The following is a 27220-nucleotide window of genomic DNA, read 5'->3' as shown; positions in this document are numbered from 1 at the left end:
AACTTGCGTCGGTTTAATTATTTCAGCTGGCTCCCTCCTTGGCCGCCTTGCTCGGTTACCCTCGTTCACGAGTCTCGGTCTCGGTTTCCCTCAAAACTAAACGATGTCGGTGATATGCGGTATAGATTTCTCTCTTGATTATCGAATATTATCTCACAACGATACTATTACACATATCGATTTCTCGAAGTATATATCTGAATTCTGAATACAAATGCACGATCAATTTTTTATGTAATAGCAATATTTCACGAATAGTTCTTGTATATATAACACAATTATATATATATATCTTGTATATATAACACAATTATTGTAATGTATCTCTACTGAAAGTTTAAATAAAAGATTGTTAAAACGCAGGAATGGAGATACAGGCGAAGAGAGGGGCAATAAAGGCGCATGGTCCTTCTACGACAGCATCGGATCCAATTACGGCCACGTGGGATAGCAATACTTTTTAAGGGTGAGTCTGCAACGAGGAGGAACACGGAAAAGGCCGCGCAACCGGTATTGCGGCACAGTTTGTCGTCTCTCGCTCCTATAAATTCGCGGGAATTAAACGAAAGAATGCGGTCTGCCTCGACGTACAACCTGCCCACCCTTAACCGTGGCCCTCTAGCACCCCTTCTCCTTCTCTCTTTCGCGGGGAGAGAGAGTACCCTTTCTCTCTGAGCGCGTCTCTCTTTCACGCGCTACCGCGGGATCTCATTTTTGGGGGTTCGTTGGATTTTTAATTAAGGGCGCGGCGGTGACTCCCACGGCAAGAATGCGCGGTATCGCGCGAGGTATTTCGTCGAAAAACCTCCCCCCCGTCCACGTCCGAAACAGCGCTTACCCCTTTTCACGATACGCTTCGACTTAAACGCCGCGTTATTTAATAATTAATTATCTTGTATTCCTATTGACAAATGTAATGTTTTTTTTTAATATAAACCATAAAAGTAATGTTCGTTATATTCGCATATCGTGAAAATTATAGCATCATGAATTACAAAAAAATTACAAAAAAATGTCGAAATTAGAAAAACATGAGAGGATTAACAACAGCAATATCTTAAACACAGCAAACAAGTTGGCGTTATTTATCATCATTTTTAATGACATTTTTAACGTCGAAATGACGACAAAGACCATCAGCTTTTCAAGAAACACCAAGAGAAAATGACTTTATTTTGACGCCAGAAAGGTAAAAATGATGATTTTTGGTTACAAAATTTGACGTTAAGAATAAAAATAAAATCACTTTAATTTTTTGTTGACTTTTATGTCCTTGGGTTGTTTGCTGAGTGACGTTCTAATGATTGAAATATTAAAATGATAAGAGTCTCAAGTTTATCGACGAATAAAGTGTACACTAAGTCGCCTAAAAGAATTCCAGGTTCCCGCGCGGCATCAAAGCGCGCGCAAGAAATCAATTTTTAAGAGAACGAAAGATGTCGAGCGGATGTTGCAGACTCTACCAAGAGGGTACTTTGCTCCTCCTCTCTCGCCACCACGTGGATCTCTCTCTGCGGACCAGACCGAGGGAAGGTAGTTTTGATTTATGGAGACCGGCCGGCAGATTTACGAATATCAAATTCGCGTTTAAGGGTGCCACCGTGCGAGAGGGCTGCAAAGGCTACGATGCCACCTAGGGGTGGGTCGCGTCTCATGTGTGTACATTACGCGAGGATTTACAGTGTTGTAGGGTAGGCCAAACGTTGCGCATAACTTTCGAAGGAGATGAGGGAGTTCTTATTGGACCCTACCGAGGAATTTCTGGGTACGTGCTCTTCACAACCGTAATGTGGCAGAATGAGTTTCTAATTAGATAGAACTCTGATGAGACATCTGATGAGAACGTTAGCTATCGGTAACAAGAAACGATTTTTTTATTTGTGGCTGTAAATTAGCTGATAATAAAAAATTATTTCCATAACTAAGTATCGAAAGAGAAACTGAGAATCTAATTACAGAAAATTTTAACTGAAAAGAAAGAAGATCATTACATTTGTAAGTCCGAATAATTCGCAGCAACTCTCGAAATAATTTCTGCCAAGCTATCTGTTTAAATAGTTCACTGACTGAGAATGTACATGAGAATGCAAATTCCGTCTCGGGTAAACCTCACAGGTCCAGGTAGTAACGCAACGAATAAATCATGCGAGACACTCCGAGCGACTAAGAGGCGAGTCGGTGCAGGGTACCCTCGTGTTTATGGTGCCAGAATCGACATATTTCAGATGCGCTTTTAAATATTAAATCCAACGGAGGGTGCATGCCCTACCTTCGTTTCGCGGCAGCCGTTCCTCGCATAAAGCACACTAATGCGCGGCCCGCTCAGTCGAACGAGGAACAAATGCTACACACCAACACGTGCAAACTTGTAGAAAGTCTGCGACTTTCGTTGCTCGGAAAAACGATGGCTCGTTTATTACGATGGGAAATACTTCGTTGCACCTATAGTTCGCTATATGTATATATATTTGTGTCCACGAATAATTTCTTCATTTTAGTAAAAAAGAAATATAGCTTATTCGCTATTTGCATAGTTAAATAAGTTTAAATGGACCAATCGTTAACTTATAGAAACCCTTACCGAAATCCAATACTAATCAATTTATTATGAACAGTAATAATTAAAGAAGTAAAGTTAGAGCTACAAATAATAATTAATTATTTATTTAGAGGAATAAAAGTACTAAGCAACAGCTTTTAACACCTAAAATAAATCATTAATTACAGTCTTAAATTCATCAGTATTAGATTTTTATAAAGAAATAATTTTTTTAAATATATTTAAAAAAATATGTTAAAATTTCTTTTATCTAAAAATTCGTGCGCGTAATTATCAGTGATCGTGAGCGAATAATTCGGATAATGCATGCGCAGTGAAGCATGCACATCGAACTTCCTCTTTTTCCAACCGTTAGAGATAATTCTCGCTCTCCTCAGATGTTCACTCCAATCTCTTGGCGAATATTTGAAGAGGCCAGATCAAAGCGCGTCTGGTCAATTTCATCAACATTTGAATACGCGCCTCCTTTTCCGCTGAGAGTCGATCTAGCTTTCTTTTCCTTCCTCTTGCTTTCCTTTCCTTCCATTCCTCCTTCTCCTTCTCCTCTCTCTCTCTCTCTCTCTCTCCTCTCTCTCTTTCTCTCTTTTCTATCTCTTTTTTTCTCTATCTCTCTCACTTTTCCGGATCTATCTAAACAACCCTCAACCTTTTGGATCTTTTTGCGTGGACGGCCGGCTAGCGAAAAGAGCTGAGAAAAGCAAGATGAATGAGAAGGGACGAGCGGGTTGGAAAGTTCTCAAAAGTGTTGGCTGAAACGGAAAGCGTTAAAGGAACACGCACTGATAACGTGAACCTTGTAGCCTTCTAAAAGATACTCAGCTCGATACGATGCTCTCTTCGCTTTCCATAGCTTTCTCGTTTCATTTTGGAAAGTTACTGCGCTCCTTTTCAATTTTATTTTTCTTAACCCTTATAGTTTAAAAAGTATTCATAATCAAAAAGTAATTAAAGACATTAATAATACATATTGAATTTTAGTATAATACTTTATAGATTTGATATCACGAGGAAAGGTAAGAATTCTCTGAATGATACCATACATTAAGACAGCAGACAGTGCAAAATGCCGTCGGGGAACAGTATTAAGTAGGGGCGGGCACTGCGGCGCGATCAAAGCGTAATTTTAATTAGGCAGATTATACAGAAAGATAAAAATTATTAAAATTATTGCCTTAATGAAAGGGAGCCTTCGTCGCTTCACGGAGGGACGCGTAATTAAACGTCGGGAGTAGCTTCCCCAGGCGAGGGTTGTTTCAATGCTGGCTGAGTGAAGCAAGTAATATACAAGCCTACGAATTTGAAAAGATCGTTTAATTTCTACCCACTTGCTGCTCATGTTAGACCTACGATCTACGCACTAGTATTACCGAACCAATTATTGTATTCTATGCACGCAAGAGATTGCGGCAAATAAATTACTGAAGTCTCATATTTATTATTAATTAGATATGCATCCGGGAGGACTTATTCGGGAGAAGGAAGAATAAAATGCTTTTCAATGCTTCTTATTCATATTCTTTAATATTTTACACCAAAAATGTGTTATGAAAATGAAAAGTAACTTTGTTACTTTACGTATACTGATTATACTTTAATTATAAAATAATTACATGTAGGTTTTCTTCCCCTATAATAATCAATAAAAAAAATAAAATTATATACAGTAACTATAAGGCATCAGCATGTTGATTGAATCCTTCATTCTAAAGTCAATTCCTCACCATCCTAAGGAGAACCAATGGAAGGTCGATAAGAGGGCCGCCCCCTTCTGGTGGCAGATCAGCCCGCAAACCGCAAGGTGCCACCACACCCCAAAAACCACCCCTGACACCCCCGCGGCCAATGATCGGGCCTAGCCACCCCCAGAACCACAAACCAACCGCAAGACGATGCGCAGAACCGCCTCATTCATGCACGCACCGCGCATTCCAACCGCAAAACAAAATGGAGCCCAGCAAACTGTTAAGATTTTCAACGGCAAGTCGGCATTTACGGCGATTTTCCGAAGAAGTTAAATTAAACGTAATCATAAATATATACATATATATATATATAAAGTTTATTGAGCGGAACGTGAAAAGAAAAATTTTAACAAATTTTAAAAAATTTTATTGTTCATAAATAAATGATTAATACATTCTTTTTTGATAACATTCTATCTATTCTAAAAGCCCGAAGAAGTAAATATGCACGTTGTGCATTATATAATACGCTGCTTTTTAATATTTATTCAATGTATATGTCAGTCAGCATAATATTAATTTAATGTAAGCTTGAAAAAATTTTAATCAATCTTATTATTCTGGTTTTATTTTTATCTTGAGAAAAAGAATAGCGACATTTGTCATGACACAATATAGAATGCATTCACGTAGAAATCATGTCGCGTTTCTATTTCATCTCCCTGGGGATGCTCGCTCTGAATATATAGCCGTCGTCAAATTACGACGATCGACTAGAATTTTTCCGTGAGAGTTCTCACGAGTCTTGGCACCTCGCGGAGGTGGGCAACCTGGCAGGTTGCAGCCTGGGGTTCTGAGGTACCCCAGCGTGGCCGTTGCGGCAGCGACTGGGGGAACCCGCGCACCCGCGGTGAGGGAGGAGGTGAGTGCGCGGCCGTTGGGGGGGTAGCGGATGGATGGTCGAGAAAGCAGAGGGGGGATTTTGAAAGAGGGTCGGTGGTCGAGATGGTAGTGGCGGAGGTAGTTGGAGGAGAAGCAGAGGAGGAGGAGAAGGAAGAGGAGAAGGAGGAAGAGGAAGCATAGTCTCGTGGAGGAAAAGGTGGCAAGGGGTAGAGAGCGAGAGCAGAGATGAGGAGAAGGAGACGGTGGGCCCTGGGGGTGGGTTGCCTAGCTACCGGCGAGACCCGGCCAAGATACTCCGAGATCTCTCTCTACTGCTTCAGGTCAGGCTCTCGCATATTTCTCTGGCGCGTTTGACCAGGTTCTTCAGAGTTGGGGAATCGAACGCCGAGAAATGGCTAACCAACCAACTTGACGATGACCCAATGTCCGGATGCTCATGATTTACACGAAAGCTCAACGGATCAAATATTGTTCAGTACCGTATTCAGAATAAATAAGGCTTGCATTAAAAAAAAATTGATGTATAATTTTTAAATATATTTATATTTAGAATATTTATATTTAGAAAATCAATGTAAAAAGAAGCTTTTTTATACTTTCTTCTTCAGAAAAAATATTTGCAAGGAAATACGCCGGAATTACTTGTACCGCTATACTTTTTATTGTTACTTTATAATAACGATTTAGTAATGACGTTGCGAATTTTTTATGGCGGTAACACCAGAGTTGCAAAAATCAATCGTTACTTGTAAAAGATTGGAAAAGTCACTGGTTACTGAAAATAACTCATTATTTGTAACAAGTTACTTTCTTCAGTAAATAATGCATAATAATGTTAAGTTACTTTTCAAAGTGATTTTCCAATCTAAGCGCAATTTTAGCATTTAGTTATAAGTATAGTAATAAAAAATTTCAACGTCATTTTGTTAAAAATGACATATCGTTAATAAAACATAGCGGTAGTACAAAAAGTAACAATGTTACTATTCTTCCTTTTTCTGAACATTAAAGAGAGCGAATATTAAAGAGATATCGTTTTTTTTATTTTAAGGAAAATATTTTGGATTATAAATATCTTCTCATAAAAAAGTTTCTTTTTTAGCATTTATTCACATGTAAATATATGGCGAAGAGTAAAAGGATAAACATATTATTCACGGATAGAATAAAATAGTTTATTTTTCAATCTTTATTAAATAAGTCAATTTAAGATAACGCTCATTATATGAAAAAATTTTTGCTACATTCACCGCGATTAAACGTTATTTACACGTTATTAATTACAAAAGAATAAAGTTTAAATTTAAGCAAATGGGATTAAAATAAACTCATTGTTTTATCAATCTTTTTTTCTAAGACGATACTGGTGTCGCCCTCATACGAGGAAGAAGGTAAAGACATTTAAGAAGACTCACCCTCCTCCTTCTTGCACCCTTCTTCAGCTCTAAGAAAACGTCACCCTCGTGGTAAGGCAGCTCGCGAAAAGGTCGGTAAAAAACGAGTTTTAAAAAATGCAAGAAATGATTACCATTAACAAAATATAATTCATTCACTAATTTGTTAATTTAACATCTCTCGAAGGCCAACCTTCCAATAATTTTTCAGGGATTGCCAGAAATATTTTTTCTCATAGAAATTTGATTTTCTTAATTTATTAGAGATTAAAAAAGACAGTATGAAGAATATCACTTCAAAGAATCGACTTTTCTAACTTGTATAGTTGCTGCTGAATCGACGTAAGATTAGAGGGTGGACAGCTATTAAACTCGAGCAAAACGAGTCGGTAAGAAAGAAAGAATAAGGATATTTTCTTAAAGAAGTTGCACCGCCGGCAAGCGTCTTTTAAGAAACCACTAGTACGCTTAGTCACCACTAAGAAAGATGGCGCCTTCTTTAAAGAATTTTGTTAAAAAATTACATTTCTTTATCTTATTCAAATTCTTTTCCTTTTCTACTACTATAAAATATAAGAAAATATTTATCTCTCCCGGTTGCAAATTATTGCAACATTGCTTATAATTCAACGCTGTACATTTTGTACCGTTGATGAATTGTAGCAAGTCTGGTTTCGCTTTGCAAATTCGAATACGCGAAAAATCCCAGGATCTTCGTACAAGCGAACCTTTTTTTCCTCCGACGTTCCCTCTTTTCCCGTTCCTTTCGGCGTGTCGGCATTTTCGCCGCGCCGCACGAAGAACAAAGGACGGCTTCACGGTCGGTTAATTTAATCTAAGCAAACATCATACAGATGGTACGGCAATGCGTTTCATGGGGTGTCAGGGAGATCGGGGAGGGTGGAAAATACCTTGAGTGCTGCAAGCGAACGGAGACGGGGATCCGCGGGCCATGGATCTAGATACATACGTAAGTACAAGAGTATTCAAGACGGTGCCGTGAAGCGATGTTTAGCATGTAGATGAAGATCTTGGTAATCAAGGGTTGGTGGCCCCGCGGGCACACTTCGTCAAGTCTCTCTCTTATTTCCAGGCATCGTCATGCAATGCACGAATCAGCGTGGAATTTAATACGATGCTGTCTACTAAGAGTTTTACGCGATCTTAGAATATGAGAACCACGCTTACATAGGTTAAATAAAAATTTCTAGAAATTTTAGACGTTAAAGCACATTGGTTACATTAGCGAATCCGATAATAAAGTAGGAAATCGAATTTTTTTAAAGAAAAAATATATTGTAGTAACGCGATTTTTCTTTCGCACTTCTGAGCAACTGACTAACTTCGTTTACTGATTAACTTTATATTAAAATTTAACAATAAAACTGAATAAATTCTGATTAGTTCATTTTAACAACCGCAAATAATATAATTAATCGATCAAAGATATTAAAATCCCTTCTATTTTATTTTATTTGAAATAAAATAAAATTTCCGGATGACAAAAACCGATTATTTGCAATGAGATACGAAGGAAAGGGTGTCGTACAAACATTTTTTGAAAATATTAAAAAAGAAAATAAAACAGGAATAATTAATTTCTTTGACCGATATTAATTGTTATTTGTTTAATTATTATCAAATCATACGACACCTTTTCTCGAGACGCCTCGAATCGGAGTCGTATCTCGTTCGAAATATCTCGTCGTCCGAAAATTCACCCCATAATCGACGGACAAAAAGTAATTTCCCATCGAGCGCGACAAAGGGTGATTTTGCATGGGGGGGGAGAGGAGAGTCGTGTCGACGATAGCCAGGGGGTAGCAGTGACCGGTGCGTGTAACGACCATTCTCCCCTGCCGCCTCGTCACCGCGATTCCCTCGCTGCCACCTCCAAAACCACCCCCGTACGCTGCCGTTGCCGACAAGAGAGAACGTTTAACGGGGAACGCGCCACGTGCGCTCTATGCGTAGAAAAGATGTGGGAGGCATGCGTATGTGTGTACAACGCGTTCGGTTTGACTGGTATGTGGGGCTCTGGGGCATACTTTTTGTTCGTGCCTTTTCATCTCCAGTTTCTTTCAATAGAAAATCAGTGGGCGCTATGACAATCGTTTTATTAATGATTAAATAACGCGTTAACTGAATTGATTGATTGATTAACTACACATGTTGATGTCAGCTAGATGTGTTATTTAAAAAAAATTATATCAGAATTCACGCAACTTGTATAAATATTAATATTTATATTAATAATATAATTACAAAAATAAAAACTGTTATATAGAAATGTTATATAGAAATTAAACTTAAATTTAAGTTTAATTATTAAAATTGAATGTATTAATATAATATTATTATAAAAATTGATTTTAAGTTATGTGTGACTTAAAAAAATTCCTTATAAACTCTCTGTAGTATGTATATGGTGCAAAATTTACTGCATTTTCAAGCCATTCTTTTGCAGCCTCTCCAGATTTAACTTCCTTTTTCACCTAGAGAAGCTAGGTCGACCGCGTCATAAATTGCATTACAGCGAGTAATTATTGTTCTTCATTACTTAGGAAGTACGCGGAGTTGCATGCACAAGTTGTGACAAAAGAGCTTCGATATTCGAGATTCTCTCTTCTGCACCCTTCGTTTCTCTTTGTGTGATGATATATATATATATCCTCCGCGAGGATGCTCGTGATATAAAGGATGAAAAAAACCGAAGAAAGAATCGCACGGAAAAAGATGAGCACCAAGCAACGCCGAATCGTGGATTTAGCGCGAAATCGGTAGCGTGGCATGGCTGTGGGACGATAAATCGGCATGGCCAACTGCTCGAGTCAACGAGCCGTGTCCAGTTTGCCGCCCCTCGCCAGAGAGTGGTTCGGTGGACGCGAGTTCTCGCGGGGAGGAAAAGGGATGAGGGAAACGAAGAGTCGCCGCGGGAAGCGGAAGGGTGAGAGGGACTATCCCGACATTCACCACACGCTATTCTTCATACTCCATTATCCGTGCTCTACTCCACTCTACTCCATTATGCCGGCACCGCGTATAAACGACGAGTCGTACCCACCCCCGAACCTCCCGACGCGAACCGCCATATGTCCATCAGGTTACTCGTCGTCCTCGCTGTGTGCAACAGCGATAAACACTAGCCTGTGCGCGGTGGCTCGGTTATCGAATGAGAAAAGTACGCTGCTTTATGCAGACCGCTTCATAATCCGCATCAAACTTCGCCAGAGTATATCCTTTGACCAATTTGAGGTCAACTTTTCGTTTACGAAATTCAAACATAATTACGAATGTTGTTAATTATTAAGAGTTTCGACGAGATAAAATTGCTCGAAAAATTATAATTCCTAACAAATAACGAATACTCTATTTTTCTTCCGATGATATTAAATAAATACATGAGAAGAACGGTTTGATCAAAGTATCTAAAAATTTAGCTAAGCATAGATCTGAAAATAATTTTATTTGATCACCAAAATAATTATCTATGTAGGATGTTTAAGTTACAGTTGCTAGAATAGCTCATCGCTCTCATCGTGCTTGAATTGCTTACATAATTATTTTGATGGTCTAACGAAATTATTTCCAGATCTGTATCCATCTATTTTTAGATATTCAACAAAATCATTCTTTCCGTATATTATTATCTGCATAATTATGTTACAACAATACATATTGTAATTAAAATTGAAATTGATATTCGAAAGAGGGTGGCATGCCACGCCTTTAAAAACATGTAGTACCGAGATATGCCATTTGCAGTGATAAACTTAACTTGTACTAAATATGAAACACGCCTTCATCATACACGTACGACTTGGCTGGAGCTATGAGGCAGACGCAAATTCCCCTCCCGAGACCAGGTTTAATTAAATCTTTTGCAAATTTGCATATACGCACTTCCGTCAGTGAGAATCCTTTAGAACCCTTGGCGTTACCAAGACCCCAGTAGAGATTCGTTTCCCTACCTACCTGTTATGTAGATCTGCCACTAGTCCTCCGAGATGATGATGATAATCTGAGCGAAGACGGCTTCGAGAGGAAGGATACCGTCCAAAAAATAAGACACTAAAAAGAAAAAGAAAAATTGAAATATAAATATTATATTTCAGAATAGCCAGAAAAATAATAGATTTCTAAAAAATAACAGCCGTATGTAAAATCGATGTGAAAAAAGAATATGTTCTAAATTACGTGAAAATTCTAGGATAATAAATCAAGGACGGATGGATGCAGCGTAGGAGATTAAAGAGAAAAGTCAAGTGGATTTATATTTTGAAATACACTTTTACTTCGACTCGGTCAAAAACTACGATAACAATAGGTCGGTAGATATGTATATCGGAAAATCATTTTTGGAAACGCAGAGTGCCCGTCGCCGGTTTACAAAAATGGATAAGCTTCTTGCCGGCGCGGCGTGGTGCTTCTCGCAAAACTATTTCGCGAGTTGTTCCTCGGGCTTTCGTTTCTTTGGCAGAAATTTCGATGTAAGATCTTCGATTCCGGCACGTTCGTTCATACGTTCGTTGAATGCTTGCGAGCATTTCGCCGCTCGCGCGCTCCCCGCGACATTTTCACACGACAAGGAAACTTTTTCATCTCACGCGAATTGAAACCCATTCGATTTTATCATCGGCTTGACCCGAACGTGACCGCACGTGATAGCCTTTTGCGAATCAGTCGATTTCTCGAGATAACTCAGGGTCGCTGCAAATATCTCGCCGAAAGCGTGGAGCCAGATTTCTTCAATCCGAAAGATGATTTTTTTTTCTTAAAGAAAAATGCGGGTCGAAGGAAAACCAAACGCGCAACGTTGAAGATACATGTATTTACAAAAAAGAAAGGAAGCCAATCGCCAACGTCAGTCTCGACGATATTGCACGATCCCGCAGCAGTCGTTCGCAATTATATACTATGAAAACGTAATCAATGAAACTAAATCGCATCGCTCAAAACGACGGCGAATAATGATTCGATGAAACGACAATGTTCTAGCTTTATGTACACGTATATACATCCTGCGGATATCATTATTGTAATCGTCATCACCACTTTCACACCCGTGCTCGCTCTTTCGTACGCAATTCGTTCTCACTTAATTACAAATCTCCCTTCGCTCATTTGCACCCCTAAAATTCATTGGCGTGAGACACACAACCGGTAAAACAATTTTTTTTTATTTCCCAAAGCTTTCCGGAAAAAACGTCCCTCGACAAACGGACTCGCTCCTCGAGTATTTTCCGGATCAAGTTTTAATGCCCACTAGTGCTAATTCGCCATCGAGAATCGTCTTCGACACTTGGATTCAGTTCTCAAAAAATCATCACGTCACATTACAATTATCGATGTCACAATAGCCGATAGCCTCAAGAGCGATCAGTTAAGCGTTACTTCCCTCTTGTCTTCCAGGAGTTGCCACATTTCTCGATAGTCGAATTGTTAGATAAGAAATCACTCGCTTCTGTCTCTCAGTATGGTCTCCAGACGTTGTTATCCGGTCTGACTTCCTCTTGCCTCACGCTGCAACTATCCGCGACGGCCCTCTGCTCGGCACTCTCGGGATTCTGGAACTGATTCCCGTAGAGCTGGGAGTAGAGGATGCTGGGAAGCACACCGGGCGTTGGAAAGTAGTTGCCGTAATTCTGCCCAAAGCCCTGTTCCTCGTGTACCGGACTCTCGGTTGTGCTAGAGTCAGTGGACAATGATCTGGGCGACACGTAGTCCTGATATCTCTGACTGGAAGAGCCACCGGACATGAGGCTGCTCAGTGGATCCAATGGATCGGACTGACCTGGTGTCGTGGTATCCGGTACGACTGTGACATTCGAGGAAGGAGGAGCTACGCTATTTCAGTTCGCCAAAGACAAACAGGTCGACTGATCTTGCCTCTCGAGAACTATAATTCTATTGATCTTTCGAATAATTACATTTTCAACCATGAGGCTATGGTGCTTCCGATTTATTCTTCAAGGTTTTCACACAAATGAAAAATTTGGCAAATTATATTTCAATTTATATAATCTTGTTTATACAATAATCAAATAAACTTAATTGATTTCAATTACAAAATTATCATAGCTCTCTCTTTCTCTCTCTCTCTCTCTCTCTTTCTCTCTCTCTCTCTCTTTTTCTCGATCTTCGGAGAGTCAAAGTTAAACGAAACGTACATGAGAGAAAAATGTTTAGTATTTGTAACTATAATTGCATGGTAAAATAACTATGAAAGAACTTTATTCCTGTAGTTATTACTATAATGTTAATAACTAAAAAATAACAGTTAATAACTATAAAGTATAACTATAAAAATAGAGCTCCTAACATACGTAGCAAATTACTTTATAATTTCATTTTACCATGCAATTACAGTTGCAAATACTAAACACTTTTCTTTCAACACGGAAAGAACAATTTAGCTAAAAGATATAAAAGAGTGATCACAAAAATCGCCCGTTTTTTTGGGGCGATTTTTGCGGTCACTCAATTTTGGAACTGAACTGTGTGCCAAATTTTTTATATTTAGACATTATATTTAAACATTAATCACAGAGAAGTTTAAAGATGAATTAACAATTATTATCAGAGCTAGAAGGGGTGGAATCAATGGATTTTCGCATAGACGTAATATGTGACCCTCTCCGCCTCTCCCTCCCCCCGCCCGTTCAACTATGATAACAATTGTCCATCCCTCAACCTCTGAAACTTCTTTGTAATTAATATCTCACTGTAGAGTATCATTTGGCAAACAGTTCAGTTCAAAAAGAATTGAGATCCCAAAAAACAGGCGAAAAAAATTCCTTTTTTGCGGTCACTCTTTTGCTGGATACAGATTTGAAAATAGTTTTGTTGAGTCATCAAAATAATGTCAGAAACTAAGAAATGATGAGTAATGCTGAAAAAATGTCTGATATTTATAGCAATTAATTTGAGTTTCTCTAATAAAATTATTTGGACGGTCCAACAAAATTGATTTTCAGATCTATAATATATCCAATAAAATTTTAGCTCTTTTAATAAAATCATTCTTTCCGTGTAATAAACAGATAATTAAGCGACACCTCATGGTTGTTCACTCGTCAAAAGCATAGCAAAATTCGACGTGCAGCGAGCTAAACTTACGAGAGGAGACCGCGGAAAAAGCGTCCTGCTGCGACGTAGTGCCGGTATTACCGGTGCCGGATGTGACAGTCGAACCCGCCGTCGAGTCCGGTGCAGTCGGCGTAGTCATGGAAGCCGTGCCGGCAAAAGATGCCAGCGTGGACGATGGCGGTGGTGGCGGAGGGGGTGGCGGCGGGGGTGGAAACGAGGCCTGTGCGGCACACGACGAAAGGGGACCCGGAAGATAGCCGGCGTAGCCGGCCGTGCTACCGTATCCCCAAGAATTGCTCGCTGTCAGGCCAAACTGGGACATATCTAGAGAAACCAACTTTTGCACGCTTTGCCAAGAACAGGACAAAAAAAAATCAACACATCGCACAAGCGAAGAATATCTTTGCAAAAATTTAAATACAGAAGCATTAACGCCATCAAGCCTAGTATGAAAAATCAATGGTTGCGTACAATAGAAAAAGCAGCTTTGATAATATTGTTGTAAGATTCTTTAATGATTGATTTATATATTTATCCAATAAGGAGCTATATAAAATCTTTTTAATCACATTAAAGAATTTTATAATATCATATTTGCAAAGCTGTTTTTTCTGCTGAACACAGCTAATGAACGACGAGCACAATAAACAAGACAAACAAATATGTATAAGAAAAGCTAATATAAAAACATCGATAGCAATGCTGATGGCAGTCACATCGGCGGAACAGCTAAATAATAATCGCAACAATCGAATAAAACAATAGAAGGCTGAAAAGGCACAGGAAAATTTTCGCCGGATTATATGCCAATTCGAATCACTTGGCGAGATGCATCGGCGGCGGCGGTGGTTCTGTGCGCCCCTTGGCGGATGTATTTTTGCGGGGTATAGGCAGCATCCCCGATAGATTTTCCAATGAGTCACGGGGGTTGAATGCAGAAAGGATGAGAGCACGAGCGCTTGCGAGAGGGACACGGGCGGACATGGCGGAGAGTGAGGGGAACGGAAGAGTACATCGAGATCAAAGGGTTGGTCATCCCCCGCGTAGCTGGGGCCAACTCAAATAACCGAGCCCGCCTCGGCAAGCGCCACCGGACCGTCGTCACGAGAGCTAACCCTAAATACTGCTATCCGCTCGGTGCTTTCACATCCTTCGGCATTACTGGATTCCTTGCGGTCCGAAGAGGTGGCCCTTTTTATGGAAAATCGCCTAAAGTTACGCACGAGTTTATCCGAAGTATTCGGTGATTCGTTGCGGGATTCAAATACCTGAGTGAATCCCGTCTCGACTCGCCATTTATAAAAAAAAGTCTACGCGGTTGTTTTGCTATATTTTTTAAACAAAACTTTTATTTTAATTACATATATTAATCCTCCAGAGCTGATGTTGGACCCGCGAAACTTATTTTATTTATTTAATTAAAAGACACTAATCAATTTCAATGAACAAAAATGACATATCGTACAAAGAAGAATAAATATTAAATACATTTTAATAAGAGTAATTTAAATTTATAGATATAACATAAAGAAAATTAAATTGTACATTTTTTACAAAAATTCATAACTGAGCGGGTCCAATAAATCCACCAGAAGATTAATTATATCGAATAAAGATAATTACATCACAATGTTAATGCGCTATATTCTAATCTTTTACAATTTTAACAGAGAGAAGTAATTCCGTATACGCAAGTGTCTCCCGAAATCGAATCCGCCAAGCGTATAGCGTGAGAATAATATAGCCGCGTACGCATATTATATTGGACCAGATGCCCGATGAGGGAAAAAAGTTAATAAAGGAAATATTCAGCGTGCTTCGTATTTTATCGGGAAATTTGCTAGTAACGGAGCAGTCAGCCCTCATGTCTGAGGTAACTCATTAAAACGGCTGATCTCGAATTATTGTTTAAGCTTTTTTTTCTCGTCTCTTCTTGCGCACTACCAGCACCGTTTATCGATGTACGAGCTCGAGAAGAGTATTAAAAATTTTATCGTACAATATATATACATACTATATATACCGTTCGCGTGCGTTCGGCGGTCAGATTTGATCGTGGCGATCAGCACAGCACAATTTTAATCAACGAGCGACAGCTTCTTTTTTGAATAATCGAAATCAACGGGCAACATTCCCTCGACATTACTTCGCCAATGCGTTTTACGCGCAAACTCGCGAATCTACGTTATAAACGTGGAGAGAGAAGGTGAGGCTGCGCCCCCAAAACAGGGAGCCAACCGACTGGGACGCGCTTCCGTGGCAACCCCTTTAATATAATATTTAATCTAGCTTTGAACAGGCTTGCGGTTTCCGCTTCTGAAGCCGAGAAGCTTGCTGCCGAGCCTACCCAAAAGCCATGCTTCTGTACTCAGACCAGCAGCAGAGAGTCTGAAAATATTCCCAAACTCAACAGAAGCCACCTACTCGATGACAAAAATTATCTAAATTTCATAACACCATAAACGAGAAACTGATCATAAAATAAAATTAAAAAAGATACTTTCTTGCACACGATTAAATTGTTTGCATGTATATATATCATATTTTATATATTTTTTTGCTACACATTTTTTGTAATACAGGCTACTTTGGAAACAATACGTTTAAGAAACCTATAAAATGGAAGAAGTCGGATACAGAAAAAATGGTACATGCATACACATAGATAAGTCATTGTCAAAAAAATTCAAAACAAAGCCGTATAATGAAAGCAAGTCACGATCATGCGCAGACGCGGTTACTTACTCTGACAATTACCAGGCATCGCGTGTCTAAAAGAAGACAACGGATCCCTCGGCTGGAGCGGATTCGGTAACGGTTGCAACGGATTTGGCAGAGGTTGCAACGGATCCACCAGGGGCGAGGCGAAGAATGGACCGCCTCGTTGCGAAGCGAACGCAAAGGCATGAAACTGTTGTTGCTGCCCTAAAAGAGACAGCACTGCGATCAACCGTGCGCCTGTCCACTGGACTTCCGGTGTGTGTATCAATCGCACATTTTGCCTATGTGCGATTAATAATCTTTTCTTTTTATGGCACTCGAACGTGAAAGTATTAAACTTTATTTACGCGTACAATAGAAGTAATCCCTGTAGAATTTAGAAATAATACAATTTTTCCGGTAAAAGTACCAAAAAAATTCATACATTTTCTAGCCTGACAATTGGTGGAAGGTGCATCCTTCATTTACCGAAACGACAAATGGAACAATACGAGTAAACGCCGTGGCCGTCTCTTCAGAAGCCGGAACGAACGAGGGAGACACAAGAGAGGCATCGATACATTTTATTTCCCTGCGACGGTGTCGCCAACCCAATTAAAGACGTCCCAACAGGCAGACGTCCTATCCGGCTGTCCCTGACTATAGGTCGCCGCACAGGACAGCCGTGTGCCATACCATGCAGGTTCGTTCTCTTCCCCTAAAGGCAACGATTCAACGTGGAAGGCACCGGAGGCCAGAGAGACCGACACGAAGGGTCGCTGGGTGGAAGGGAGGTAGCGGACTCCCGTCGTCCTGATAATCCAATCGAAGCCCTAATTCTAACTCGGCAACCCGAAATTCCCGCCGGTTTGCTGAATAGGGTACGCTCGATCCGGGGACACAATGGGGGCGCGACGGCAGAATACCGACGGGTACCGAGACTAACGAGATCCTGTTAAACGACTGGCGATTCGAACACATTGCAGAAGACCAGAGAGAAGCCCGGGAGAAAATTTTATGAACCGTACAGGTTTCTTAGGTAAAGCACCTTTTGTTCTCTTTTAAGAAGTAAACAATTTGTTGTGTCGTAAGTTTAAGTAAATTCGATTTTCAACGCTACCTTTTACGGGATGAGAAATGGGTGCATGCCACGCGACCGGAACGCGATCGGAAAACGGCAACTTCGAACGAGGATTTGTTTTGAGATACCGATAGTTTCCTACGTTGGCGGCTTGATAGATTTAATAAATTATGCCGCTCGACCCATGCATTTATCACGCCACCCTAACCCTTTGAATTCGGCGCACCACCGTTCTTCGCAGTATTTCATTAGGCGTCGAGCACTCGTGCGACCCTCCGAATAGACGTGCGATCGTTCGCTCTTCTAAACTCCACATTGCTTTCACGTTTAAACGAAGTAGCAAATAATCAGTGGTCAATCTTTCACGTAACTACTCCACTATTACTCTTCACGAATAAACACTTTTGCGTGGAAAAAATGATGTTGTATTAACATTAGCCGACAGTAGTCTAATTAAACACAAACTAAATTTATTGAATAATAATATTATTGAAACAAATATGCCATGTCCTTGTTTTAATAAATATTGTTTATTTATATAATAACCTTTACAGAAACAGAAAAGCCACTATAGTGACGCTAAAACAGCGTCATATTTCGAGGTAAAGAATAGAATAAAATAAATGAAAATATTATGAAAAATTTTACACTGAAAAAATATTGGTTGCATTAATTAGAATTCTAGGAAAATTAAGAAATCAGAATTTTATAATTAAATCTATTATAATTCTAGTCAAGATAATCAAATGTCCAATTATAATGCTCGGTATTCTGATTGATATAATCAGAATCTGCTGGTTCATACATTTTCTACCAGAAATTTTTTTCAGTGTACTTAAGAAAAAACTTTAAAATCTTAAAAATATACTTCCATTCTCTCTAAAAGTTAATGTTATTGAACAATTAAGATTATTTTAGATTGATGTCGGCTAATACTGTTAATACATCATTTTTGTCCGTATATAAGACATGATCTTTCAAGTATCTTGATTAGATATGCTCATTCTGGATCATCGCAGCGGACGATCTATGACAGCACTTCCGGATTTATTCTTCCGTGGAACAGGAAATGTTTGGCGATTGGACGAAGTCGTAAGTCCTTGGCAAGTCGTGGCTATCGATTTCATTGGACACCCTCTTTGCACTCCGTGACTGCCAGGGAATTTCTCGAGAGTTAGCAGCTGGCAACGACAGATCCTCATTTCGTCCCGTCGCCAATTCCCGCTTCTCTCTCTCTCTCTCTCTCTCTCTCTCTCTCTCTCTCTCTCTCTCTCTCTCTCTCTCTCTTTCTCTCCCGCCCCCCTCAACCTGCGTCCCGAAATCAGCTTCTCCCGATGTGAGCTGGAGCTGGTAAGCACGACACCCATTTTCGATCTTTCCTATCGCCGCTGAGAACCGTTTCATTCGTCGAAGATGCACTCCGCGAACGTACGAATCCCGATTTCAAATGGGCGAGTCCTCGCGAACAGCATCGAAACCCAGGCTAAACCTCCCTCAATCAATTTCCTCGGCCCCGCAGCCTTTCCGCGGCAACGGCCACCTTCGGCTACCAGACGAGGGTAGAATGTGTAATGAATTGCTTGTTTAATTAATTACAACCCTTCGGAGGCATTCGCTCGGTATTGTCTTAGATAAGGTTCATTCGTTTATTCTCGCGTTTGATCGTCGAATGCACGAATGCACAATTTATAGCACTTCTTTGAATGTACATCCACTCATACGTAAAATTATTTCCCTCACGAAAAGTAAAAATTACCCATTCAAGTACATGGAGAGAATTTTTTCTTAGAATTTACCTTAAATATTATGATAATAATTAAATATTATGATAATCGTGGGACAACATTATATTTCGAAAAATTTTAATGTAAATCTCTCTTATTCATTAATAAAACTACAATAGAGTATAAAATAAGTTTGATTCATTTTACTAAAGTGCATGAAAATCTTTAAAATATTGTATTTTACCACATTTTCAGGGCAAATTTTAAAAGAAAATTCTCTCCGCGAATAAAAAAAAATATTTAAGATTTTTTTATCCTTCCTATATTATCAGACTTCAATAAATTATACTTCAATGTGTGAAAATAAACCTGTCATGTATTGAAATATAATAATTAGAAGTCCTTACAGCTTATTCAAAGACGAGATGAAACATGTGGGTCATAGCCTCGAAAAAAGCGCACGAGGACCACCCGGAAAGCTAAAGCTCTTTCATCTCGCGCCGCCATCCTTGAAATTGTCCCTGATTCAGTAAACGGTTTGTTTTCATAGAAGATCCAAAGCGCCGACATGACCAATGTCTATTTCCAACGTCCTTACACTATCTTAACGATCTCTAAAAATTCATATTTCCGCTGTTCGCTTTCAGAAACTTGACGTTCCGCAAATCGTGTTCAGCTGGGAAGAGGGGGAGTGATTTTAATTACTTTGAGTTAAAATTAATTATCGGTGTGTTAAAAAATGCGATCTCCATAATAATTTGTATCTCGTAATAAAATATCCCGTTTTAAATATATCTCTGGTTGAAGTAACAGTCAGTAGCATTAATATCGCAAGAGAAATTACTTCTCTGAAACGTTACGTTCTCTGATATGTAGTGTTTTGCTTGGATGCGCGTCTCCGAGCGGTACACCGAAATTTCGCGTTTTCATATTTTGGATTTATGACGGAAGTTTCGTGGGTGGTCCGCAGATGCGGCCAAGCCGGCGGATGTGGTCGCAATTTCCCAAGGTACCAAACTTATCCTGTGCTACCCAGAGCGACCGCTTCGATATATTAAAGCTATCGGATATTTTTGGTACGTCTTCAGGGACGGCATTATTAATGCTCTAATGTATTAATGTATTAGTCTAGTGTATTAGTGTTCTAATATCTAAATCCAACACAAAAATGGGATCGCATTACAATGTAACACGCAAAAAAACAAGATATCTCAAGAAAATACAATTGATTTTATAATCGATTTGAAATGCAACATTACGAGAAACGTTCTGCAACTATTATATTGGAATTGTCAGATCAACAGCATGTTTTTTTTTCTCTGTCAAGTACCGAACCTCAGGCTAAATCTTTTAAAGGAAATCTTTGTCCGTGGTACGACGCCACAAATTGACGTGCTCGGAAGCACAAAGCGTACAATGCGTTATACGTAGTAGGTTACATGGTAGGTAACAAACGGAGAATGAGAAACGTCCCTTTCTCTTCGCCCCTAAGGAAGGAACCCCTGCAGACAGGCTCGACAGTGAACCTAGCGAAATAACGGGGAGAATTCTCGGTAATTGTATGTCTCGGCACTACACTCTCGCGGAGGAGTTCTCGCGAGCGGATATCCGTGAAGTTTGCAGGCGTCACCCTGCCTTTTGGCCAAAGCACCGCGATACACACCTTCGCGGGCAACGCCCGCAGCTCTTTGTCAATGTTATGGCGGGACCCGGTGCCCCGCGGTTATAAATAATGACAATTGCACGAAACTTAGCCTTGGAGGGGGGTAACGGCCGACCAGCGCGAAGCCGCATACTAGGGCCATTTCGAACTTGCGGCTTTTACTGCCTCCGGTGCCACGCCGCTCGTTCGTTAGGCATTACGATCGTGTCGACAGAGTCTCGCTAAAATCTGTTTTCCCGTGTAGATATTCTACGCACACACCAAATTTCCGAATTCCAAAACGCGTCCACATTATTGAAAGTCTCGATAATCGTCATAATGCGCGATTGTGAAGCTATTGATGAGGATGTTCCGCTTGTACAATGCTTGATAAGACGCTACGTGGAAAGAATGATTTTGCTGATAGATCTAAAATTTTGCTGGATGTAGAACATAATTTTGTTAAAGCATCAAAACAATTTTATTAGAAACTCAAACTAATTACTACAGAATTTTTTGCAGCACGAGTGAAGAGAACCATATTTAATCAAAGCAGATCTTAAGATCCAATAATATTTCTATGTAGATTTTTAGTTTCCGATTCTAATCCTAATTTGTTTAAATTGGAATTTAAACTATGGTCCTTTTCACTTTGTGTTGAATCTTTTTCCGTTGTTATTTAATAGTACAATTTTTTTACAACATTAGTCATCATTTTTTAGTTTCCAACATAATTATTTTGATGGTTCAAAATTATTTTCAGATCTCTTTCCGGCAAAATTTTAGGAAAATCGTCTTTCAGGAAAATCGTTCTTTCTGTGTACTTCTATTAACTATTAGCAAGAATAAAATATAATAAATATATATAAGAACAGCAATGCTTACAGTGATACTCACTGGTCTTGGATCGCGGCTCGCGCGGCCCGTCTACTGTCACCTTAATCGCCTTGGTATAAGTGGCGACTTGAGGCGGCGTCGTCGACACCGTTATCGTTAAGGTGAAACTTTTGCCTGAAACAAAGAACACATTCAACATGTCAAACGATCATGACAATCAAATCTTGCAATATATCTATTAAATAAATTTATTCCCGGTACTACACAAGCATGCAACTTTAATTTTAATGTAACGCTTTAATAACCGCAACACGTAGAATGGAAATGCTGGACAATTAGCTTCTAAAAACGAGGCGGACGATCAAATGCGTTTTTCCGCGTCGGTTTCCGTCCCGCGACGCGTCGATTCGTGGACGCGCCTATTCAAGCCGACGTCGAAAGTTCGCAAACGCGGTTAGCCGGGCGAAACTCCGTGGTAACCGAATTATACGTTGGTAATGTATCGAGGGCGTCGTCGACGGTGACAGTGGCCAGCCAGCGCGGCCGAGTTAAGGGAATAGAGGATGGTCGCGTTCGAGGGAGGACTGGGCGGCGAGGGTGGAAGTCGCGTGACGCTAAAAAGCCTCGGTCGAGCGCGAAATAATGTCGAGGAAAAAGCGGGGGTAGACCGTCGGGTGGAAACACGCGCGTGCAACGGTATACCGCAATTTCATCCCGCGAGCATTAAGCACCAAAACTCTGCCGCGAAAACTCGCTTGCGCGATCGCTATCGATTCAACATGCAAAAGCACGCGATAAAACGCGTGAAAATGGCGAGGAGCGTTGCCCGATGCGAAAAGTCGCCACAATGAAAATTGCGCGCTCGCGATAATGCTGCACGCGCAAGAGGTACACCACAATTTTAACCCTTCCTCTCTTTCATCATCGTGCGTATTTACAAGAGAACACAATCAAATGTCTCCCTTCGATTTTAATAAGCATTGGATATGATAAAATATAAATAAAAAAATAGGAAACACGTATTTTTTATAAGTGCTTTCAGTGTTGAGTTTTTTTTCTTGAATAAATGTATCATTTAAATCATCAAAGATATAAAAAAATATTTTAATTAAATATTGAGAATATGGTTTGAGTATTTTATAATAATAATAATAAAATTTCTTCAATAAAAATGTAAAAATGTTTAATCAATCGTTATTACAAAATAAAACTACGCAATTTTTATTTAAAACTTTTTTTATACCTTTGACGATATATTCACTCAGGGAGAAAAAAAACCGACTTTTTTCAAAAGAAGGTTGAAAAAATTTCAAGGTAGTTTCGCATTCTCTTAATGTTCGAGAAATTCATTTCTGAAAAAATACGTGTCTCTTAGATCTCCGTATACTTTAACAAAGCTTATGTTAAAGATTGAAAGAGGACTCTTGTTTGTTCCTTTGTCAGTCAAACAGCTTATTCTTCTCCGTCGTATAAATTTTGTTCGCGATGCAAAGATCAATATTATATTCATATCAGCATGTTATTAACATCAATCCTACTTTATATGATATATGATTTATATTATATGATAAAGATGTAATGATTATTTCACTAACCCATATATCGCACGTTCTTCGTGCAATAGATGTATCCTCCAAAACATGTTTTCTTGAAATTAGATACGATAATGCTGCAAAGGTAACGTGCTTTTATCCGCTACCGGTTTACAAAATGAAGAATAACACATTATGTTATTTATATCCGCTCCTAAACGAGTCCTGTTCACTAATGCATTGCAACGGTCGCGTTACCCTTTCAAGCAGCCATTACCGTTATTTTTCTATCAGATCCATTAGATACGTTTCCGTACATAGTGAATACGGTAATCGATCGCGGGTCAGAGTTCACCGTCGACTTGAACTCACCGGTGGCGTCAATATAGACGGTGAAGTCCGCCGCACTGTGACGTAAGATGATCGATGGCGGGAAAAAAGAATGGAGGTGGAAGGCAGGGCATCGGAGAAATAATGGCGAGTGTCGAGCGTGGCCACACGGTGGTTCGCCACGCGAGCTTTTCGTTTTCTAGCGGGGATTCCCCTCGGTTTTGGCTGCGAGTCACGCCATTCTCGCCGTGCCCTCACCCTGCCGACCAACCTTTTCACTTCTGCTGCCTCGGAGTCGATGGTCCCAGTTAGGTAGGCACGCGTAGGTACACGGGTATCACCCTCGGTGCCAGTCGCCGTACAGCCATTAAAGGTCGTTCGCGATCGCCCGGGTTTGAACGCGCGTCGTTGTCCTTATGTATCTTTTAAACGTACGACTTAACTTATCCGAACGAGACTTTGGCACCGCTACAGTTTCTTAATCCCACGAATCCTATTATTTTTCAACGAAATATCGCGATATTAATTAAAATAATTTGTAATGTTAAACGTTTGTCAATTTCATTTGTGATAAAGTAATACGATCATAAGAATTTTCGTCAAATTTAGAATAAACACAACATGGAGAGGCTCATCCTCGACCATTCGCTGATTATGCTCGTTAGCATATAGTCCTCTGTAAACGTGTGTGTAGAACTACGCGTGCGTACACATGTCTCGGCATTGTACCCTGTCGGTGTACTGTCGGGCCAATTAATTAATTTCAATTTTCCCGGAACGAAACGCAAATGCGCAATTGCAGTCTGATAACGAATTGATTACGGTCTGAAACTGCCGCGAGTGAATGCTGTTTTTCTTTTCGGAGTGAAACGATTCTCGTGCTGCGGTCGATAAATCAACATTCGCGAATAAATGCGTTTGACCAATTCCATATATCATACATTTTTATTATACTCAGAAGGTTAATAAATTATCCGCATACATTGTTTAAATATTGCATGCACACTCTTTGAATTATTTATAAATTACTATGAATTATTGTAAGTTTTGATATTTATCTCTTTGTTAAAATTAAATCTCGTGACACTTTTATTACAGAGACCTTTGATACCTTTAATTATTATTTTCTGTTCTCTTCATATTACAGTTCACAAGTAAGATGACTGAGAGGTTTAAGAGAAAGTGTGTTGTAGAATTAAAGCAACTTGGTTAGATTGGCGACGTTCCCGTGACGAAGTTTATTCGCGGTAGCAAAGTCGAAGGATATCTTGCTATGGGTCGGAACTATAAGCGCGCAAATGATCTATCTCGTTAAAGGGCTTAGGACCGAAGGGGTGGAAACAATCCGGTACCTTCAGGGTAGACTTTGCAGTGATGGAGCAGGCATTACGGTCGAACGTGCGGGAAGGGGGTTACGGCTTATCATCGATATTGCAAAGCTCTCGACTATCGTAGCAGTACGCTCAATCTTGTCCGGGCTAAAAGCGGTTTTAGGCGAAGACAAAAGCACAGTGTTGGCGTTGCGTTTAACGATTCCTTAAATTTATTGCAACAGCAATATATCGAAATTCAATAACAACAGTGATATATCCATTTTCACAGCACGACTGCATAACATACACGCACGGTTTCGATATTTTTACATGTTCTAAATATAAAAAATTGTATTATAATATTAAAATACATTAACTGCACGCATTTATAAGGCGAAAAGTAGCTAATAGGAATTTCTAGGAATTTTCTTTCGCGAATCTCAAAAGGACAAAATCCTCACAAATTCATACATGGGAATATTTCCACGCTCGACAAACAAGAGGATCATTAAGAATTCGCGAGAGTTCGGCGCACATCGGTTTCCAGGGAATATTCAAGGAGCCAGGGAGCCGTTAGGAATCCTGACGAGAGAGACACTTCTCTTACATTCTTCATCCTAGCTTATGTTAATTCCGTGCTCGGCGAAAACAATTGAGAGCTAATCCCAGACAAATGACTGACGCGTGAACTTGGGAGTTCCCCGCTTCCCAGCTAGAGAACCTGCGAGTTTCCTGATTTTCAAGTGATTAGCCTTCCCTTACCAATACTATCAAAAATATGACAACAACAATATACTAACAATGACTACTATAATGACATATTTTCAATAATTATCATTTCATATTAAACTACTATCCAAATGTTGTTATGTTGCTTCCTATATTTCTATGATAATTTTAACAATAATGTTAAAAAATCAATAAGTGGGTGTATCGATAAGTAATCTTAATGTACCATGTCTTGACTTTTGAGGGCAAAACTAAGAGTGCTTTCGAATTATGATGTCTGTCCTGGAAAGTCGGAAATTCCAGGTTCAAATATTGCCTTAATTAGGAAAATAATTTTTTCATTTTGTTGCGAAAAATATTGTTTTCCTAGCTAAGGCAATATTTTTCATAATAAAATTATTTGCAGATTTAAGATTCTCATTAACATCTTATTACATAAATATTTTTATAAAAATTAACTTATTAGCAAAAATTATTAAATTGTTCGTCAATAAATGATATTACTATTTTGATTCTATTCATGATTGCAAGACCGAAATACAAACGTCAATGCGCGGTTTACAAAGAATCAAATATGTATATAAATTCACATAAAAATTTAAGCATTAAGGTTCACTTTGATCGAATATAGAAATTCTCTTATTTTATTAAATGTATTCTTATCGATCCAAATTCGTATTAAAAAAATTAAGATTGCTTATCGATTCATCTATCGCATAATATTTAAAATAAGTCGTAATTAACATTAAGTCGTTCAGTAAATCAAATAACTTTATGAAAATCATTCGAAGTAGGTCGGATTGCACATACAATCATTTTAAATTACGTTAATCAAAAGGCTTTAGCATGAGTTCAAAAGACGCAGTTAAACGAAATACCGGCTCTAATAACGTTAATTAAAACTCAACTAAAACCTCAATTAATATCACCCACCCCAGTCGACGTCGGCGGCTTCTTCGAACGATACTCAGTCCCTCTCATTTCGCCCTTTCCTCGACGAAGCTGGGCAGCAAAGTGAGAAGGTCGCACGGTGGTGCGGACAAATAAAAGCCATTACCCACCCCAAGGTTTTCTCGACGTGAGGAGCCAACCCCTAGAATGGAGCGGAGACGTAAGACTTTTCCTTGAAGAGCCAAGGAAAAACGAGGGTTGTCTCAAGACGTCCACGACCTACCCTTACTACGCGGTGTACACGAATTCTTTGAAGGGGTTTCCGCCGTCGGTGCTTCACCCCTCCGGCATTTTCTTCCGGCATAAAAGACGAAGGGCGACACGCTCCAAGCAAAGACTAAGGAACTTTGGAGTTTTATGAATGGAGAGGAAAGTAGGACAAGAAAATGTCGTCCGACATTTAATCTTTCACCCCTCGTTTCGATGCAATGAATTATCCATTCAAAGCTACAGATTCTTATCGGTGAAAACTTTTTACTCGAAAGAAAATAGGAGAGAAGACATAGGACTCACCTCTTCCGCTTCTGCCGACGAACCTCAAATCGTTAAACTTGGCGACTTGATTCTTCATCAAAGCCGTCGAATTTCTAAGCTCAGCGCAACAATTCTCATCATTGCCAGCGCGTACAGTCACCAAGGTACCGTCGCCTACTTCGCCGAGAGCTACAACTTTGAAAGCCACCGGAAGAGTTTTATTAGACCTCCAGTGTGCGGGTAGAACGGTACAGACCAAATGCGGCGAGCCTATAATCA

General features: G+C 39.5%; 1 protein-coding gene across 9 annotated transcripts in view; it reads right to left on the bottom strand.

Annotated features, from left to right (window-relative positions):
- Nucleotides 1-6131: 6131 nt before the first annotated feature.
- LOC105148693 (uncharacterized) overlaps nt 6132-27220 on the bottom strand; it is a 101185-nt gene continuing 80096 nt past the window's right edge. For 5 of the 9 annotated variants that reach the window (XM_011060558.2, XM_011060559.2, XM_087412422.1 and 2 more), the window contains 5 exons: nt 26981-27211; nt 21661-21786; nt 16374-16568; nt 13659-13952; nt 10810-12357 (listed from right to left, as the gene is read on the bottom strand). In XM_011060558.2, coding sequence (XP_011058860.1) covers nt 12011-12357; nt 13659-13952; nt 16374-16568; nt 21661-21786; nt 26981-27211 — 1193 coding nt within the window. In that variant the 3' untranslated portion in view covers nt 10810-12010. Of the gene's footprint in view, nt 10611-10809; nt 12358-13658; nt 13953-16373; nt 16569-21660; nt 21787-26980; nt 27212-27220 lie in introns of those variants that run through there. The other 4 variants (XM_011060567.2, XM_011060564.2, XM_011060563.2 and 1 more) reach the window with 4 other exon arrangements.

The sequence above is a fragment of the Acromyrmex echinatior genome, chromosome 13 (assembly GCF_024713525.1).
Source record: "Acromyrmex echinatior isolate Ae372 chromosome 13, ASM2471352v2, whole genome shotgun sequence".
Lineage (NCBI taxonomy): Eukaryota > Metazoa > Arthropoda > Insecta > Hymenoptera > Formicidae > Acromyrmex > Acromyrmex echinatior.
The sequence above is the reverse complement of the archived record's forward strand: the minus strand, read 5'-3'. Positions and strand labels throughout refer to the sequence as shown.